The sequence below is a fragment of the Dipodomys merriami genome, unplaced genomic scaffold (assembly GCF_024711535.1).
Source record: "Dipodomys merriami isolate MVZ:Mamm:240054 unplaced genomic scaffold, mDipMer1.0.p SCAF_29, whole genome shotgun sequence".
In the NCBI taxonomy this organism is placed as follows: domain Eukaryota; kingdom Metazoa; phylum Chordata; class Mammalia; order Rodentia; family Heteromyidae; genus Dipodomys; species Dipodomys merriami.
The window spans coordinates 430,590-449,737 of NW_027204381.1; the positions used below are offsets into that span (position 1 = coordinate 430,590).

General features: G+C 44.6%; 1 protein-coding gene across 1 annotated transcript in view; it reads left to right on the plus strand.

Moving 5' to 3' along the window:
- Arhgap20 (Rho GTPase activating protein 20) overlaps positions 1 to 16,035 on the plus strand; it is a 56,903-nt gene extending 40,868 nt beyond the window's left edge. Inside the window, exons 9-15 of the mRNA XM_070038140.1 lie at positions 979 to 1,167; positions 2,935 to 3,113; positions 3,515 to 3,676; positions 6,219 to 6,328; positions 8,516 to 8,705; positions 9,881 to 9,995; positions 11,272 to 16,035. Of these exons, the coding sequence (XP_069894241.1) occupies positions 979 to 1,167; positions 2,935 to 3,113; positions 3,515 to 3,676; positions 6,219 to 6,328; positions 8,516 to 8,705; positions 9,881 to 9,995; positions 11,272 to 13,124 (2,798 nt within the window). The 3' untranslated portion in view covers positions 13,125 to 16,035. The remainder of the gene's footprint in view (positions 1 to 978; positions 1,168 to 2,934; positions 3,114 to 3,514; positions 3,677 to 6,218; positions 6,329 to 8,515; positions 8,706 to 9,880; positions 9,996 to 11,271) is intronic.
- Positions 16,036 to 19,148: the final 3,113 nt, after the last annotated feature.

The window sequence follows — 19,148 nt, forward strand, 5'->3', positions numbered from 1 at the left end:
GGCTATTTTGATAAATGAATTTCATATTTTTTTCATTATAAGAGCCTTTTGCCTTAATCCCTGGCAGTTAATAATACACTTTCATTGTATGTGTATGCCAGGTAGCAAGGAAGAGCCTGAAGAGTATACTGAGTTCTGTAATAAGTAAACTTATTCTGTGCCATTATTTAAGCACAGAGAGTAACAGTATTTAGGGACTACACTGGGAGAATGGAATGACTTACAGTACGGCAGAGGAAAACAACCATGTTCCAATCAGATGGCCAAGGTTTTCTTTTTGTATCTATTACTATGACTTTAATCCTCTAAAAAACCCACCCTCAGGAGGAGTCAGTGGGAGGGAAGTATAAAACAACCACTCCCAATTGCATAGCTAATAATATAATAATATTCCTGGGCAGACAATTACATAACTAATAAACAGTAACAAAACAATCAGTAATGTTCCTCAAGGATCGTTTTCATCCTGTTCTTTAAATCATCTTGGCCACGAACATTTCCTTGCCCAAACCTTACAATGCTTGTGTATTATGGAGCTCATGATGCAGGATAACTATTTTAAATCATGGGTTGCCTGAAGATTTTTCAGATCTAGTGTCAAAGGAGAAACTAGAATACCCTTTAAAATGCCCTTCTTAAATGCCAACCTAGGAGGAAAAAAAAAGACAGCATATGCACTCATCTCCAAGGCAGACCATCATTCTCAGTAAGGGATTCTTAAAAGATACTTTTTCTCCTTCCCTTTACCCCTCCCCCAACATAGTGGCGCTAACTTCCCAGAGGGTCCCCTGCCTTCCTGCAGTGGTCTCTTTAACAGTCAGGGCATACAAGTAGGTCCACAGGGACAAAAAGATTCTCTGTACCCCAAAGTCACAGGGATGAATGGCGGGCAGCACAGTCCACTTTGTCGTACACATACTCACGATGCTCATCAGTCCCAAGTCCATGTTTGTATTTCGTTTTGTCTTCTCTTGGTAGGGCATGAATTCCCCTATGGAATTAAAATGAGCCACCTTCGAGACACTGCACTCTTGACACGGGGATCCAGGGACTCCGGCACGCCTCCAAACCTCCAAGAACCCTTCCTCATTGAACACCTTCCTCGCGACATGCAGTGCCAGTTCATCCTCAAGCCCAGCCGCCTGGCGTTAAGCCAGCAACTGAGTGGTGAGCAGCTCTCTCCCTCCTCCACGCAGCCAGCCTGACTCAAAAGCTTTCCTTCCCCCAGCATAAATGTAGCACCCAAGCCAGGACCCAACTCTCTACCCCAAGCAGGTACATTGTTGTTTTTCTTTTGAAAGTTGCTAATTGATAGGAGAGCATTTCAGAAGGTGGTTTTATAAACTGATACCGAACATCACCAACTTGTAGCCAGTAACCCTCATTTGCCCCATCTATCCTTGGTACTTTTTCTGCTTTAACCTTCCTCCCGGGTCCAGCCAAAGGCTCAGGCAGCGCTGCAGGTGCTACAATGCCTCTTTTGTACTGACTGTAACACACCATACTGTGTGTTCCCTTATGATCACATTATCAAAAGAGAAAAGAGGCTGTCAGTGCTGTGTTAGAAAGCTGATTCTACCTCACCTGGAACCCGTCCTGATGAGCAAGCAGAAGGACTAATGGTTTCTGCAGAAATCTCTCTCCCTCCTTATTAGCCTTCTATTGCACCAGATTCTCTGTGAACACAGATTTCCCTTACCCCATAATAAAGGCTCTAGTATTAGAATAGTGAGGTTTCACATAAAACCACCCAAACTTGCCCTAACCCAAACAAGAGGCTTAAGCAAATGAGCAAACTTAGGAAGGACACACTTAAAAGAGAAGGCGGCCGGGACTGCAGACATAGCCAGAGCCCCACCCACACTGCTGAGTGCCACCTGCATTTCTCCAGCGGTGTCATCCACTAATGAAGCACTAACGAAAAGAATCATAGCCTGTGCTTTTGCCCAGATTTTTTTTCTATTTAAGTAGTTGTAAAGGAGTCACCATTCAGTAAAGCAGTTTGTGAATATGATGACTCTAGACCAACATCGCCCTTCCTGTTCACCCTCTTCCTCCCCAGCCTTCCCTCAAGCTCTTCATTTTGGATTCTTGTCTGTACCATCTCCCTTCTCTCCATTTGTCTACCCCTTTCCCCTTGAATTACAAATCCCTGCTTTAGGTGTCAGCTGGGGATGTGGAATAAATTTACCTACAATACTTGGGGCTTCCAGAATCAAGCTTTCTCTTTCTAACACCCCCAACCCCTCCCCTCAGCCCCATTCTCCAGGGGCTGGGACTATCTCTTGTCTCTACTTGTTCAAGCCAGTAGGAGTTCAAGTTTCTTTCTAGAGTTTATCACCAACTACCCTGGGGCCTAGAGGTTCCTCTCAAGTTTGCATGGGATCTGTCCTGCAGTAAACATATTTTGTGAACTGAAAAAAGATACATAAGAGTTTTTGTAAAACATTAGCTTCCTGTCTCAGTAGTAGAGAAGCAAATCAGGAAACGAGAATTCTTTGTGTCTAGAAAACAATAGGAGCAAACTCCTCCTCTCTCATTCCTCTTCCACGCTTTTATCTTGTTTTTATCTCTGCCCCCTTTTCTCCTTCCTCTCTCCCCTTTCTCCTTTCCTGTCTCTTAGAGCTAAGGGGGAAATTGTGTGGGCATAGACGCACATTTTGCTTTAAGTTTTTAATCGACCCTTCATTTTACCTATGAACTCAGGACCAAAGTTCTAAAAAGATACCCATTTTAGTCTCCCCCTCTCCCCGACCCGTGGATAAAATCCCACATGATTCTTCCTTAATTTGTAAAGTATTATAATGAAATTTCATAGATTGCTTTGATAGGGCTTCCATACACCATTTTCTCTCTCTTTTTTTGAGCCATTGTAGAAAGAAATAAGGTGAAGTGAATTAAACCGCTTTCCCCAATGATCTCCCATCTTGTTAGACTCGGGTCAGAAGACGTATCGAAGGAGAAGGTCTATCATCAACTGGGCCTTCTGGAGGGGCTCTAGCACTCACCTGGACAACTTGCCCATGTCACCAACGTCGCCCATGCCAGGACAGCTCTTCGGAGTTCCTCTGCCAGACATCTGTGAGAACGAAAATCTGCCCAAACCTATCTTGGTGAGTCTCCTTGGTGCCTGGCAACTACCGGGAAGTGAGCAATCAGGGAAGGCAATCTGGCCCCACCCACTCTGGCTTTGGTTAAGAATCTTCCTTCTTCCAATAAAAATAGAAATCTGCTTTGGCTACTGAAGAATCTCAGAAGACGTTGACCATCTAGTCTACGGATTTCCAAAACTGAGATAGCTTAGAATTTGCTCTGTAGACAGAATCTACCTTAGCCTCTCACATGATCACTATCAGCCAGGAACAATGAGACTTGGGTTCTTCGAGTCCCTGGCCCAGCTCCCTGTCCTTCAAGGCGTCCACTCTGACTCTAGAAGCCAGGAAAGCCAAGAACCTGTCCTCGTGGGTGTGAGCCACGTGCCCATGGTGGGTTTTCTCCCTTTGCTTCCGCACAGGCCATGCTCTGCTTTCTGAACCACAAAGGCCCGCTCACGAAAGGCATCTTCAGGCAGTCTGCCAACGTGAAATCTTGCAGAGAGCTAAAGGAGAAACTGAATTCTGGAGTTGAAGTCAACCTCGACTGCGAGTCTGTCTTTGTGATAGCATCTGTCTTGAAGGTAGGAAGAGCCCCCCCTTTCTTTGCCACGTGGGCTAGGCCTGCAGCACCAAACATGGAGTTTGGTTATATGAGCTTTATTCCTATGTGCAAAGAATCGCCATAGATTGTCTTTTTTAATTCACACAGTCATCATTGGGCTTTAAAAGCTGCTGCCAGCCAGGTATGAGGATGGTAAGCCCCCTGTCATCCTAGCACTTGAAGACTAGAGACTAAAAGGTACAAGGCCAGCTAGGGCTGTATACAGCTAGGGCTGTATAAGGTCAACCTGCTGGGGAGGGAGGAGGAGGAGAGGGGAGCAACGAAGAGGCCAGGGCTGTAGGTGAGAGAGAGGCGGAGAAAGGGAGAGGCAAGGAAAGAGAAAAGAAAAGAGACAAGTGAACAAGAGAGAAGCACAAGTTAAAGGAGAAAGGGGGGAGGGGACAGAGGGGAGAAAGAGAAAAGCAAGAGAGAACAGTCAGATGGGGCAGGGGGAGAAGGGGCAGAAGGAAGGAGAGGAGAGGAGTGGGGAGGGGAGGAGAGAGACGGGGAGGGCACGCAGGCCAGGCAGAGGCGAAAGGAAAGGAGAAGGGCGAGGGCGGAGAAGAGAGGAACAAGAAAAGTGGACATGGGGGAGAGTGATTGAACCAAGCTAGAGTTGAGAGGAGAGAAGGGCAGGCAGGATGGGAACAGGGAGGAGGAGACGGGAGAGATGGAGGACAGGAGGCACGAGGAGATGAGGATGAAAAGAGGAAGACTGGAGAAGGACAGAGGAAGAAAAGACGGCACCAGAGGAGGAGGAGGAGAACAGGACAGGATGAAGGGGAGGAGGAGCATGAGGAGGTAGAAAGGAGGAAGAGAGAAGGCATAGGAGGACAGGATGAGGGAGAGGAGGACGATGGGGAAGAAGAGAGGACAGGAAGGCAAGAGGAAGAAAGAAGTGGGAGGAAGAGAAGAAAGAAAAAGAGGGAAGGAGGCGGATAGGAGGAGTGAGTTAAGAAGAGAGGAGAAGAAAATGGGGGAGGGGGTGAGAGGAGGAGGAGGGAAGGAAGAGGACCAGGAGAGACTGAGGAGGGGTTGAGGAGGAGGAGAGAAGGATGGGAGGACAAGAAGGGGAGGGAGACAGGTTGAGGAGCTGAGACAAGGATGAGGATGGGAGGAAGCCAAGGATGAGAAGAGGAGGAGGACAAGGAGAGGAAAAGGAGGAGGGGAGAAGGGTGGAAGAGGGGGAGTGCAGGGTGACAAGAGGAGGAATAGGAGACCAGGATGAGGAGGCGACGTGGTGGGGAAGGGTGCAGGAGGATTACTAGTGGAGGAGGAGGAGGAGGAGGAGAGGATGAAGAGGAAGAAGGCTAGGAGGAGGAGCGAGTGGTGGGGTGTGGTGAGCTGGAGGCCTGAGAGGGAGCTGCAGAGAGGAGAGAGGGAAGCTGGGATTTAGGAGGGGAGATGGAAGAGCTAAGTAGGGGTGGGGGTGCAGACGGGGGAGAGGAAGGAAGAAGAAACCAGAGTCAACTGTTGGAGCAACACAGGTAAAGAAGGCATGAGAGCCCGAAGTTGGGACTCCAGCCTGCAGGACGCTGCAGACGGATCTCCTAAAATCAGCTGGAGAATTGCACAAGCCACGTGTGACCAGACCACATGGCTTGTGTCATAGTCCTGATCCGCCACACCAGCCCGCACGGGGCGCTCAGCCTAGGGCTGACCGCAGGAAGGGATGTGTTCATTATTTGCATAGCAGGTTTATATCACTAATAGGAAATCGGTGACGATGATCATCGTTAATTACAATTAGAGACCTTCCTCCCCACCTCCAGCTGCAGGTGAGCTCTTCCAGGGTAAGGGCAGGTGCTGTCCCTCCCACAGGTTCCCAGTACGTAGTAAAGCATCCATCCACTTGCTTTTACCCCTGAAACATACGAGAGCTATTGGACGAGAGAACCCACGTAAGCCTTAATGCATGTGTGTGCCAAGATCACTGGAATAAAATGTTCCAAGAGAGCAGACTTTGCTTCAGACTCCTCTGTATCAAGCACTTCCCACAATGCCTTGAGCTGGAAGTACATGAAGAATGATTGCCACAGATACAGTGATGTACATTCCCCTGACTTAGTTATTTAAGACAGGGAGTAAACTTCCAGAAGTTTCATCCCCAATAGACTGGCCTTCATTTTTCTGCACCATAATCTAGTCTCTGATTACTTCAGTGATTTCATTCTAACAATAACAAATAAGTCAAGAAACAGTTCTGAGGATCGAAGTTCAAAGCCAGCCTAGGCAGGAAAGTCTGTGAGACTCAAATGAACTACCAGAAAACTGGAAGTGGAGCTTGACTCAAAGTGGTAAAGTGCCAGCCTTGAACAGAAGAGCTCAGTGACAGCACCCAGGCCTTGAGTTCAAGCCCCACAACCAACCCCCCCCCCCAAAGTCAAGAGTTGGCTGAAAGCTCTATGTAGTAGAGTAGTAGACCTTAACTACTCCAACAAAAATGTTTTGTAGTTTCTCCAGTACATATTTACATGAGAAATAATGGTGTCAAATATTTGTTTTGTTTTAATCTATGCAAGGATTTTCTACGAAACATTCCGGGAAGTATTTTTTCATCAGATCTCTATGGTCACTGGGTCTGTGTAATGGATCAAGGAAATGATGAACAGAAGATAAATGTAATTCAAAGGTAAATTATCCTGTCTCAAAAATGCTTTTAAAACATGTCTGTTATAAGCTTGTCCATTGAGGTTTTACTGCTTCTGTCATTGATGTTGCTTTTCTCCCTACTTTTCTTAGGGTGGGCTACTTAAACTGAACATCCTCTGAATCTCATAGTAGCTGAAATACATTAGTCCACTAGCTAATAATCTTAATCTGGGTAGAGCTACTCAGCTAATAAGATAATTCCTTTGGGATTTCATCCAGTAACTGAAATCATGCAGAGAAAATTACCTGTTCCATCCTCTTTAGGAAACTACAGGTCCGGTAGAGTAGAGAGTGGATTAGAGGTAGATAAATGCCTATCATCTGTGCTATAGAAGGTATTTGTTAAGTGCTTTGTGAACACAGCAGAAGGACGAGTGAAGGACTTGGGAAGTTGCATAGTCTCAACCTGATCACAAGGAATGTGATGCTGAGGCTCATGAACAGGGGGATTGTTGGGGAGAGCTGGCCACCCCATATTCCCTAGTGCTCTCTACACTGTAAGCGAATAGGGAAGAAATGCCTATTCACAAAGCAATATACTCCAGGGCCTGGAGGGAAGACTCAGTTGGTAGAGTGCTAGCCAATGAGTAAAAGCATCAGGTATTGAGTTTGAATCCTAGGCTTGTACTAAAAAAAAAAAAAAAATACTTCAGTCTCTGTGAAAACCCTTGCATCCCATTATTATTTAGTTGCTTGTACTTGCTTAGTTTTTTTTCCCTAGAACAGTTTTCAAATACCAGTTATCTACAATTATTGACATACGATGTTGGACTGATAGTAGTCTAATTGTCAGAGATGTACCAGAAGCCAAACCCAGGTAATCTGGTACTTCCTCCACTTCCATTACAGTTTTGGTGTAAACCAAAACCATCAAATTCTATACTCGGTTGTATATTATCCAAAATACTGTTTCCTATAGAGGGATGTTTGTGAAAAATGTAAAACTGACATTCATGCAATCATAAACATGCCAAAGTTTCTGTTTAACTCATTAATGAATAAGATTTTAAAGTACCACAATGTAGATATACTGCTATCCGTTCTCTATACCTTAGACATTTAAAATAATCCAAAGTTTTAGAGCCCCAAAGAATCAGATACCACATGAATGAGATGCTTTTCCACTGAATATACACAATAATCGCCTGCTCTATTACAGCGTGTTTTGGTTTCTTCTTATCAACCTTAAGTCTTTTTTGTTGTTGTTGTTGTTGGCTGTGGGCCTGAACTCTGGGCCTGGGCGCTGTCCCTCAGCTCTTCAGCTCAAGGCTAGCGCTCTACCACTTGAGTCACAGTGACACTTCCAGCTTTTTCTGCTTATATGGTGCTGAGGAATCGAACCCAGGGCCTCATGCATGCAAGGCAAGCACTCTACCACTGAGCCACCTTCCCAGCCCCAACCTTAAGTCTTGAAGAAAGGCCTTTGGTTGTTCAATGAGTATCAACCTATCTCATTTCCCCAAGATTTTCAGAGGAAAAGAAAAAAGCAACAATCACCAATAGGAGCATATGGAGAGATCTAAGTGTGTGTTTTCTACATAGTTAACACTTACTTTCCATGAATGATCACTTTAAAATCTGAATGGAGTATAACTGACTGCAATAAGCTTGACTTGTGTGTGAGACCCTGACCCGGAACAGAAACTGACCTTGAAGCTGACCTACAAGCAGATCACAGGCTTTCAGAATGGATCTGGAAGTCTTAAGGTCGAAGATTGGGTCCTCACCAAGAGATAGCAATCCTGTGTTGCTACTTAGAAATAAAGGAGCAATTTTATCAGAAAGCTTTTGTGGGTTTTAGTTGAGAATATTCCAAGGTGTTGCAGGGTTTGCCCCAGTTAAACAACTGCACCAGCTCAGGGAGATCCCACAGGCAGCATTTTTTAGTAGGCATTTTCTGCATTCTTTCACATTTTCATTGAGTTATAAAGACAATATACAAAAATTAAAAAAACAATTTCAAAGCGCTGACTTGCTCCTTTTCTGTATATTCAGACTTCACTTTGCACGGTACCACATTAACTGAATGCCTTGCATGTCTGAGCTGTGTTCTTGATTGGTCTTTTCACCCTACCTGGCTCCCTCCGCTAAGTGAAGTGTGTCTGCCTTGACCAGATTTTTAAATTAAACGCTTTGCTTTAAAAATCCTTTTTTTTTCTGACTTTAGGCTATTAGACCAACTTCCGAGAGCCAACGTGGTCTTCCTAAGGTATCTGTTTGGGGTGCTGTACAACATTCACCGACATTGTTCAGCTAATCAGATGACTGCCTTTAACTTAGCAGTGTGTATCGCTCCGAGCATTCTTTGGCCTCCTACTTCCTCCAGCCCAACACTAGAAAATGAATTTACAAAGAAGGTAAAGAAGGGTTTTCCCGCATTCATGCCTCAGAGGGTCTCCATGCTCATTCTGAAACACATTCAGAGCCGTTTCTTAAATAGTGGAAGTGTACCTCCTTACACATGGCACTTGTTAACACCCAGGGGTTCTAGCCTAGGCAGGAAGCTAAAGTTTAGCCTTCTAGACAATAGGACTAACTAAAAGCAAAGAGTAATAAGAAAGCACTTGTGAAAAAACACTGATAGAAGACTCAGTTCTTAGCCCTACCACCTGGTGATGTGCAGGGCAGGAGGCGTTATACTCAGTGTTCTCATCTGAAATAGCAAGGTGATGATACAGTAAATATAGAAATCACTGCCCCCCCCACTGAGTGTTCATTAGGAGATTCCACATAAAGTTCCCCTTTGCTCCCAGCATTTCTTCTGCCCCTTGGCCTCATCTACCGGGACAAAGGCACTACAGATGGCCTCCAGTACATCGCTGTGGAGTAGTACTGAAGACCCCCACTCCCCCACCCCACTAGCCCATCGCCTCTTCTCTCTTCCTCAAGAATACCCAATCAGAGAGCAGAGTAGAAGGCAATGACTAAGTCGAAGAGATTCATCAGGAAAAGCCCAAATTGCCTTTCTAGCTGGCTCATTCCTTCATGGTATAACCACAGAGGAGCCCAAGCTCCTGATAACAAAATGTATTTTATTTTACCCCAAACCACCTGTGAAAAATACTTGATTTTAAAGGTGCTGCTGGGCGCTGATGGCTCACACCTGTAATTCTAACTACACCAAAGGCTGAGATCGGAGGATCACAATTCAAAGCCAGGCAGGAAATGCCATGAGATTCTTATTTCCAATTAACCACCTAGAACTGGGAAGTGGCACTGTAGTTCAAGGTGGTAGAGCACTCACCTGCTAAAAGAGTGCAGGGACAGCACTCCAGCCCTGAGTTCAAATCCCATGACTGACAAAAAGAGATAAAACCATTGGTAAAGTGTAGCATTTTTTTGTAGCATAGTGGTGCCACAAATAGCAGCTTTAGTCCACCGTTTAGAATGTCTGCGCCCAAACTACTCTTGAACAGTATCCTTGTTATTAAAGGACATTTATATTTTTTCCCTCGGGCATTTTTTTGCACTTATTGGTTAAAATCATAATTCATATGTGAACATAGTACTTTGTGTCCTTTTTGTTGCACAGGTTTCTCTGCTTATACAATTTCTGATAGAAAATGCCTGTAGGATATTTGGAGAAGAAATCACTTCCCTCTTAGGAGAGGTTTCTGTGAGCTGTGACTCGAGAGAGACCGCGTCAGGTATGGTGAAGAAGTTCTCCAGGAAACAGGCCTGTGTCTATGAGTTATTTGTCCAAGGGCCCATGGGGGGTAGGGGAGAAGAAAGCCTCGTCTGACCTGGGTCTGTGGGGCTGCTTCTGTTCCCTTCTACAAGGCAGGCTATGCAGATGGAACGTGTTCTCAGCATGGCAGGGTGGGTAAAAAGTATGCAAAAAGAGGTCCCAGAAGTTGGCACTGTTACTATATTATGGTATGATGATAGTTTGACTCTGTTAAAGACACTTGATGAGGAACTGTAGCATATATTAATATGTATAATAGCACTACAGTGGTTCAAACTAGAGTGAGGCAATAGGGAAGTCAAGGGCCTCTCTTCCTCTTCCTCCTCCTCCTCCTCCTCTTTCTCTTTCCCCTCCCTTCCCCTCCTCCTCCCTAGCATGCTCTTAAACAGCCAGAACACAGCTGGCATCATTAGGAGCTATGGAATGGATTATGGATTCAAAGGCATACAACCTATATAGAATATGAATTCCTGAGCCACTGGTTATTTTCTCTTTTGCCAAGTATTCTACGCCACTGACTGAACATCGGTATCCCCATCTATAAAATGTAGATTATAATGATGTCTTTGTTTTTCCATGCTGAGGCTCTAAGTTGGGGTCTTGTGCTCCTGCTTGGCTATTTTTGCTCAAGGCTGGTATTCTGCCCTTTGAGCCACAACTCCACTTCTGGTTGTTTTCTGGTTATTTGGAGTTAAGAGTCTCTCAGATTTGTCTACCTGGGCTACCTGAAATCCTCAGATCTCAGCCTCCCAAGTAGCTCAGATTACAGGCATGAGGCACTGGCGCCAGACTATTTGCTCTGGTTGTAAAGATTAACAATGAACTTAACTTCAAAGAACTGGTGTATGAGAAATGGATAGGATTCGCAAATGGTTGCACCAAGACTACAGTTAATTCTGTATGACCAGCAGTGCTGTCCACATTCGCAGGCAGAGTTTTAAAAATAGAGCTCTACTTGACATTCATTCCTTCATAAGTGGTTCAACCACCCTCTTAGATTCAGGGTGAATAGTCATTGCTTTTAGAAAAATCTTATCTCAAGAGGAACTGAGATATATCTAATATATCCTAACAGGATTTTTTTTGGGGGGTCTGCTTTTTGGCTTTATCTTCTACACTTAGGAAAGCATCCTTCCCCCTTCTTGTGAATAGAATGGAAGGTTGGTTTTGAAAGTATCGTGGGCTGTATTCGTGGCAGCCACAGTGTGAATGGCAGGTTTGGTTTTTCTTGACAGATACATCCTGCTTCCAAATGAATGACTCCTCCTACGACAGCTTGGAAAACGAGTTGAACGAGGACATTGATGCCCCGGGCCGAGACCTCATCAAGAAACTTGGCCAAGGGAGCAGAAGTATGGACTCGGTCTTAACCCTCAGCGACTACGACCTCGACCAGCCCGAGGTCGAAGGCCTGTTGAACCTCAACGATTTTGATCTGGAGCATCCCAAAGAGGAAGACATTCAGCTGCCACCGTCCCTCGAGTCCAAGCTGGTGAACGTTCTTGTAACGTACGGGGAGGTATCCCTGGGTGAGCATGCTGGGGACCCCCCTGACACGTGCATACCCACTTCCCAGTCCGTGGGGACACCCCATGCCCCCAAAGCCCCCCGGCGACACCGGCGCTGCTCCGAGCCGACCATCCACTACCTGGATTCAAAACTTTCCTATCTCAGGGAGTTTTACCAGAAGAAGATGCGCAAGTCCAGCTGCGATGTGGTGCTGTCTCAGAAGGACGAAGACTCCCTGAAGCAGAATCACCAGCCCCTGCACGACGCGGGGCAGACGCGTTGGAAACACAGCTCGGTCACGGGCACGGATGATGGCAAGAAAAACACCCCTCAGCAAAACCCCAGAAAGAAACACACCCCCGCGCCCCAGGGACATCATGCGGGGAAATTCCCCAAGTCCAAACCAGTGGCGATTTCTGTGGCCTCCCTTAGTCACATGACCTTCCAGGACCCTGGTGGCCATCAACCCTTCGGGACGGAGGCAGAAGGCTACCGTCCAGCAGGTGCCCGCCAGAGTTCCCTGATGCGCAGGCGCAGCTCAGAACCCAACATCGATGACCAGAGCTGCCAGCTGACCTATCTCAGGGGGATTTACTCCAAGCAACTCCATGAAAGCAGCTGCCAGGGGGGTCTCTTGCACGGAGAGGAGGATTATCTCCAGCGGCATAAGTCTTTACAGATGGAGGGGCAAAAGCTGATTAACCAGAGTTTGGTCTTGGGGATTGAGGTGGGCAAGACCAGCGCCACCAGTCAGGGCACTGAGAAGGTGTTACCTCCCAGACTCAACCTCTGCCCCAGGACTAGCTACTCCAGCTTATCTTCCCCGGGCACCTCCCCCTCGGGGTCCTCGGTGAGCTCCCAGGACAGTGCTTTTTCACAGATTTCCGAACACTCCGTGTTCACACCCACAGACACTTCCTCTCCCATCGATTGCACTTTCCAGGCTCCAGGCAAACAGGATGAGCTTTCTTCTGAAGACTTTCTGGGCTCCAGCCTCCTTTCGGGAATGCCCGGTCCTTCTACAGAGCCGGCCAGCAGCCATCTGGCCTCCACAAGAAAAGACATCTTCGAGTGGCACTCACAGAGGCATTGTGTGACGCTGCACCCCAGCATGTGGCTGAGAAGTGGCTTAGCCAGTTTGAAAAACTGGTCCCTCAAAAAGAAAGTCAAGACCGCCAGGCCCGAGGAAAAGAAAATCGGTTCTCTCAAAGAACTGTCAGAGTCCCTGCCCCAGGCTTCTGATGTCCCCGAAGCCAGCGCTGTCCCACAGAGACCGGAAGACAAACCCCTAAGGGCAGCTGAAGAACTGGCCACGGCCACCGTGCAACCAAGCCAGTGGTATGCTTCCTATCCCTGTCAGGACTCGGAGAATCACTGCGACTCTCCATTCCTCCTGGGGGAGAGCAGACCCAGTGAGGGAGAAGAGGACCAAGGGCGGTGCCCTTCTGATCCTTGGCCTCAGGAAGGCGCTTCATCCTGCTTGGTGGCTTCAGATCCCATGGCCAGCCCCGATGACCGCCGCCCAGGCTCTACAGTGCTTGGTGGTGATGCAGACAGACATTTAACCAAAGACATTTAACCACAGAATCTTACGTTGTCTACAAGGACAGGAACTGAGCTAATAATAATAATATCACAATCACAGTGATACCCCTCTCCCCACCCCCCATTTATGATGCTAATACTGAGGACAAAATGCTCAATTGAGATTCCTTGGCAAAGTCTTCAGGCTAAAAATAGAAAAAAAAAATGTGATCACTTGAAAGCGTTGGGAGACTTTTCCTATTAATGCTGGGGATTTGGTCATTTTCTGATATATTCTTTTTAGATAGTCTAACAGATAGCTAGAAAACATCCTTTCTGCCGACTGTGTCAGCGTCTTTGAGATTGGTGTCCTGATTATGACCCATGGAGTGAGGGAACAACACAGTGAAACCATCAGCACACCTAGGATGCTCTTAAGAGACAGGCCAAGAAAATGGCCACTAATCAAAGCATTAGGAAGAAAACTACATATGGTCATAAAGGACATCACACACAACCTTTCCCCCAAATCTAAGCCATTTCTCTAGCACTTTCTTACTCCTATGTCCTTACAACTTATCATTTTAGGATCCAGCTAGAGTGGAAAGAATAGTTAATTCAAGAGCCATGAATGAGTACTATGATATCATGGTTTTGGTTTGTTTTTTGTAATCATTTGCGTTGACGGATTTGTTTTCTCATGAGTGTTGAACTGGTTGGCAAAAGCTCTAGGAAACATATTCTGGGAAAGGAGGAAGGGGAAGTGGGGGAAGAGGAAAATATTTTCTCATTTCAGGGCCTTCTCAAAAAGGTATCTCTGCAAAGAGCATACTCCAAAAATTGCAACTCTTTATGTAGAAAGTGACCATCTGACAGCCATTACTCATAGTACACAGGAAAAGACTGCTCTGGAAGTAAAATTTCCCTGGTCTACTAATTAATGCATGGAAGCTGCAGAGACAAGTTTCAACAGAGCTGCTCAAGACTGTTATTGCATTGGTATCAGCAAGAAAAAAACAAACTATTAAATATTCATTAAAAATTCATTACAATATTTAAAAGTTTCTGTCGGGGTGAGTACTGCTAGCAAGGGCTAAAGAAAAGGATGAAGGCAGAGGCAGGCTACTGCCCAAATAGATGATTTACAACTATATAAATAGAGCCATGAAGCCAGGTGCCAGTCACTCACAAATCCTAGCTATTCAAGAGGCTGAGATATGAGGACTGTGGTTCAGAGCCAGCCGAGACTGGAAAATCCAGAGACCCTTATCTTCCACTAACCACCAAAAAGCTGGAAATAGCACTGTGGTTCAAAAGTGGTAGAGTGCTAGCTTTGCACATAAAAGCTCAAGGTCAGCACCCAGGCTCCCGAGTTCAAGCCTTAGAACAATTATTATTAAATAATTTAAAAAGTGAAAGATCACAATGACCTCAGGATTAATCCAAGAACCAGCCCTTTGTTTAGATCCACCCAGCTACTCTCCATTATACCCCCCGCACTGACCTGCACTGCGTGCAGACTTTCTCATGATTTTCTTCGGGTTTGCACTCAGTACAATAACACCCCTTTATCCATTGCACAAATGTCATCCGCACGCGGCATGGCTCAGTGGCAGCCCTGGCTCTTCGATTGCTGTTAGCCAGGAACCACAAACACCACTTCTAAATCATGCCTTCTCTAATTGTCACAGCTTTGCAATGGAGATACCAGTTCAGAGTGTGGCTGGCTAGAGTCACAAACTGCAATACTGAATTAAGGAGCTAAAAGGGTTTTCTCAAATGGTCACTGGCTTTCAGTGTCCCTCTGGAATTCTTTTTTTTTTTTTCTCATATTCATGTCCCAAATGATGTGTGGTTTCTAAATAGTTTGGGGAAAAGAAAAAAAAAGATTGGTTTTAGATATATTATCCTTCTTCTGTCTTGAAGATTCACTCCAGGACATGAGATTCTTGGGCCTTGCCAACCAGAGTAGGAGGATAGTCTCAGAGCTAGCTATGAACTCCGCCTCCTCTATTTTAACTACTGTCCTCCAAGAGTCCGCCTCAACTTCAACCACAGGACTTGGTCCCTGCCACAATTGTGCATATTCCAAACTATTTTCTTACGTCATTCGGCAACTGTTGTATCCAATGTTTTACCCTTCTCCTAAACATTGGATTTTTCAGTTATAGGATAAGAACAATGTTGTCTTCTCTAAGGAGTTATTTTAGTATTAGCTAAGGATTCATCCTACTTCTCCAGAACCTGGCCTTGTACGCTCTGGATCATTATAATTAATGTTTAGAAGTTTCTGCCCAAAGAGCCTCCAGCCCCTCCCCCCATGACACTGGCCCTCTCAGTCGGATAGAAGGCAGATTCCACCACATACCTAGCCATATTGCTCATGCATCTTTTGTGGTCTATAATACGGAAGTCAGCAGGGACTCCCCTTACCTTAGGGCATACTACTGACAGAACTGCAAGATGTGAATGAAGATCTTCTGGCCTGGAGTGTCTTACTGGAAGAAATTAGTTCTACACTTAAAAATCGTCATCGTCTTTCATCATAGCAGGTAGGAAAAAGGAAAAAAAAAACCCACCCACCCCATTGGACACATAAAAGAAAATAGTCACTAAGTGTTTTTTAGCAACCATCTCTACACTCAGTGTTCCCTAGATACTCCTGTGATACTTAATGTGAATAATCTGTTAATATTGCTGTAAATTATTGTATGATTGGAAGACAGACTATGTGTCACTTTATTATATTCCCATCAATCTATAATATATTGGACTGATCCTTTAAAAAATGCTTTGAGTTTGTATAATATATCTTGAAGAATTTTATTACGATACGTTATGTAACAAATGTGTATTTTTGTACTTGCAGAAAACTGCTGCTAACTTTTAAAGTTGTTTGGTTTTCAAAGGCACTGATAATGGATATGTATGAAGTCCATGCTGTCTGTCAAATAAAATATCCTTCTGCAGAGTTCACAGTCCCGTGGCGCATTAATTGACTTTGGGAGAGGTGGTTTGACAACCAAACCTCACTTTGCAATGAATACTTCATAGAGGATAATCCATGTTGATTGGAAGCTCTGGGGTCAGAAGTCACAATTTCTCAAGAAAGAGTGGGTTTTTCTTCACTGTTTTTTTTTTAAATCTTGTTTACCAAACAAGTGAGGTTTTAGACAACTATTTATATCAGGAATTACACCTCCATCGTGTTCCTCAAATGATACACGGCCTGTGAGCTTATATCAAAGGAACAGTAAGCCCAGTTGTACTGATTGCCAGAGATTTTCCTAAGACCGAACCCATTGGCTGAAGTACCCAGTTGACTTTAGACATACACCAGGACATCAGTGCTCTGGGAGTCATGAATTTGTGAACACCACTGGTTTTTCATCCCTGCTCCGTCTTCCCCTTCTTGAGGTCCCTTCAGGTTTCCTCTAAGGATGACCCCATTTTGAAGGGATTCCAAAAAATATACTGTCTTAATCCAGAAAAAAAGAATTGTTTTCCTCTAAGGAGCAAGGACTACAAATCCACTTGCACAAAGGCTTTTTTCTTTTGGGGGGGGGCGGGGAGCAGCGTAGACCTACATATGCGGTTTATCTCTAAGTTGTACAGAAACATAGAATTTTACCTGTAGCAATCTAATGTTTTGCATAAATAAAGACATTATTTCCAAGGTATTTTCCAACTTTTCAAGGCATAACATTGAATGACAATGATCTGCTGTATCCTTGGCCCAACCGCATACTTTCTTGGTTGAAAATTTCAAAGACTATGATGTATCTTGATCCAAATTCTGCTAGCCAGTGTTTATTTTCCCTACCAGATCATGTTTGATGACTGGAGAGAATTTTTTTTTTCAAACTGCCTATTTTGGTACAGAGAAAACTCATTACCAACATATCCTTGGTATGTAAATTTTGTCTAATAAAATCTGGGGAAAATGCTTTATTGTATTTCTTTAGCTCTGGTTGTGAGTACTTCTCAGTTTCCTGCTAAAAGGAAAAATACCTGGGAGTTTTAAGTCCTCCTCTGCTTTTGAATGAGTTGCATGCCGTGGCTCATGTCTGTAATCCTAGCTCCTTGGGAGCTGAGAGCTAAGGATCACGGTTCAAAGCCAGCTTGGGCAGGAAAATCCATGAAACTCATCTCCAGTTAACCACCAGAAAACCAGAAGCAGCTCTGTAGCTCAAAGTCATAGGGCACTATCCTTGAGCACCAAAGCCCCAAGTACAAGCCACAGCACTGGCACCCAAAAAAGGATTAGATGAATATGGGGGGAGGGGGGTTACGTGTCCTGAGGCCTGATCTCAAAGGGTAGTTGTTTTCATCTAACTTTGATTTTAGATTACGTGAACTTGGAATTAAATTTAGAATTCTCTTTGCTGCCTCTAGATCTTCTGTTTGAAGGGGGTAAAACTTTTCCCTCAGCACTGAGCAAATTAACTGTGTGCTCTAAAGAGCTGCCTGTCTGTGATTCTTGATGTATATGAATGGGGGCTAGAGGGGAGAGGCCATACTGTGGTTTGAACTCAAGGCCTCACACAGTCTAGGCTGGTGCTCTAAGCCATGCCTCTGGCCATGTTTTGTGCAGGTTACTTTTAGGATAAGTTCTCACTTCCCGCCCAGGTGCATGCCTGAACTGTGTGATCTGCCATCTTTATGTTTCCTATAGCTGCTGGGCTGCTAGGCGTATGCTACTGCATCCAGCTTCCCTCTAGAGACTTTTCTGTCCAGACTAACTAGCCACAGTCCTCCCAGTCTCACCCTCCTACATAGTTTGGGACAACAGGTGCATGCCATAGCACCCAACTATGGTTTTAGACCCTTTTCATAAACTTTCCTGCCAGGGCTAGCCTCCAGCCTCAGTCCTCCTGGTTTTAGCCTCTCAAGTAGCTAGCAAAACAGGCATGAGCCACTGGCACCCAACCTCTACATATACTTTTCAAGGAAAAAAAAAAGAAATTTATGTTATACCTTTGCCCAACACTGGAATGATTGAGTCACAGGCCAATGGATATAGAAGCGTACTGCTCCATGACACTGCCATGAATAGAGTTTATTGTTCCTCTAACAGAGCTCAAAACGAAAACTGAACCACAGGGATCTCGGAAAGTTTAGAAAGAGCATGGCAAGGAGAAATGGGAAGTATTAAAAGGTCAAAATGCTATTCAAGCCATTTAGTTTTTATTAAAAACTATTCTAGACCTTAATGGTACTCATGGAGAAAAAAAAAATGGTTTCTGTCTTCGAGACCTTTAACCAACTAAGGGAAAATGTGGAAAAAGAACATCATTAACATTTATTGGGCACTTACTGTTGCCTTCACGTACTGGTAATAAATACATTGCATGTACTATTTAATACTCAAAATAGTTCTTATTTGGTGGGCCTTCAGCTTGAACTGCATTCTTACCTTGACATCTCCCCAAGTCACATGCGGTCACTTAAAATGGAGATGGTAATTCTCCTTCCACAATAAAGCATACAGGATTATATGCACGAGAATCATTCCCAACTTTACTAAATTACTATGTCTAGATTGGGCGTCTATATTCCAAGAAAGTCACTCTGTCTTAGCAATAATTTCAAAACTTGTGATCTAGACAACTTGGAAGAGGCTTGAATCTCCTTTCCCAACAAGGAAAATTCCAGAACAGACAGATTTCCTGCTAAATCCTATAAGGACTTGAAAAGAACTTTAAATAAGAACATTTCAAACTCATTCCATGAAACCAGTATGAACCAGATACCAAAACAAGTCAGTAGACAGAAAGCTATTCAACAATATCCTTGATGATGAAAATAAGACTCCAAAGTTCTCAATAAATTTCCAAACCCAATTTAGCAATATTAAAAAGAAACAACCAGCATACAATGCAACCAAGTTGGTTTCATTCCAGAGATGGAAGGGTGTTCAACACATGGAAATCAATAAATGTCATTCAGACATCAATAGAATCGAGAATATTTTTGTAATCATATAGTTAGAGTAGTGGATACAGAGACGGGCCTGTGACAAGATTCAACATCCTTTCCTGCATCCTTTCCTGATTAATGCGCTGAGGAAACTAGATAT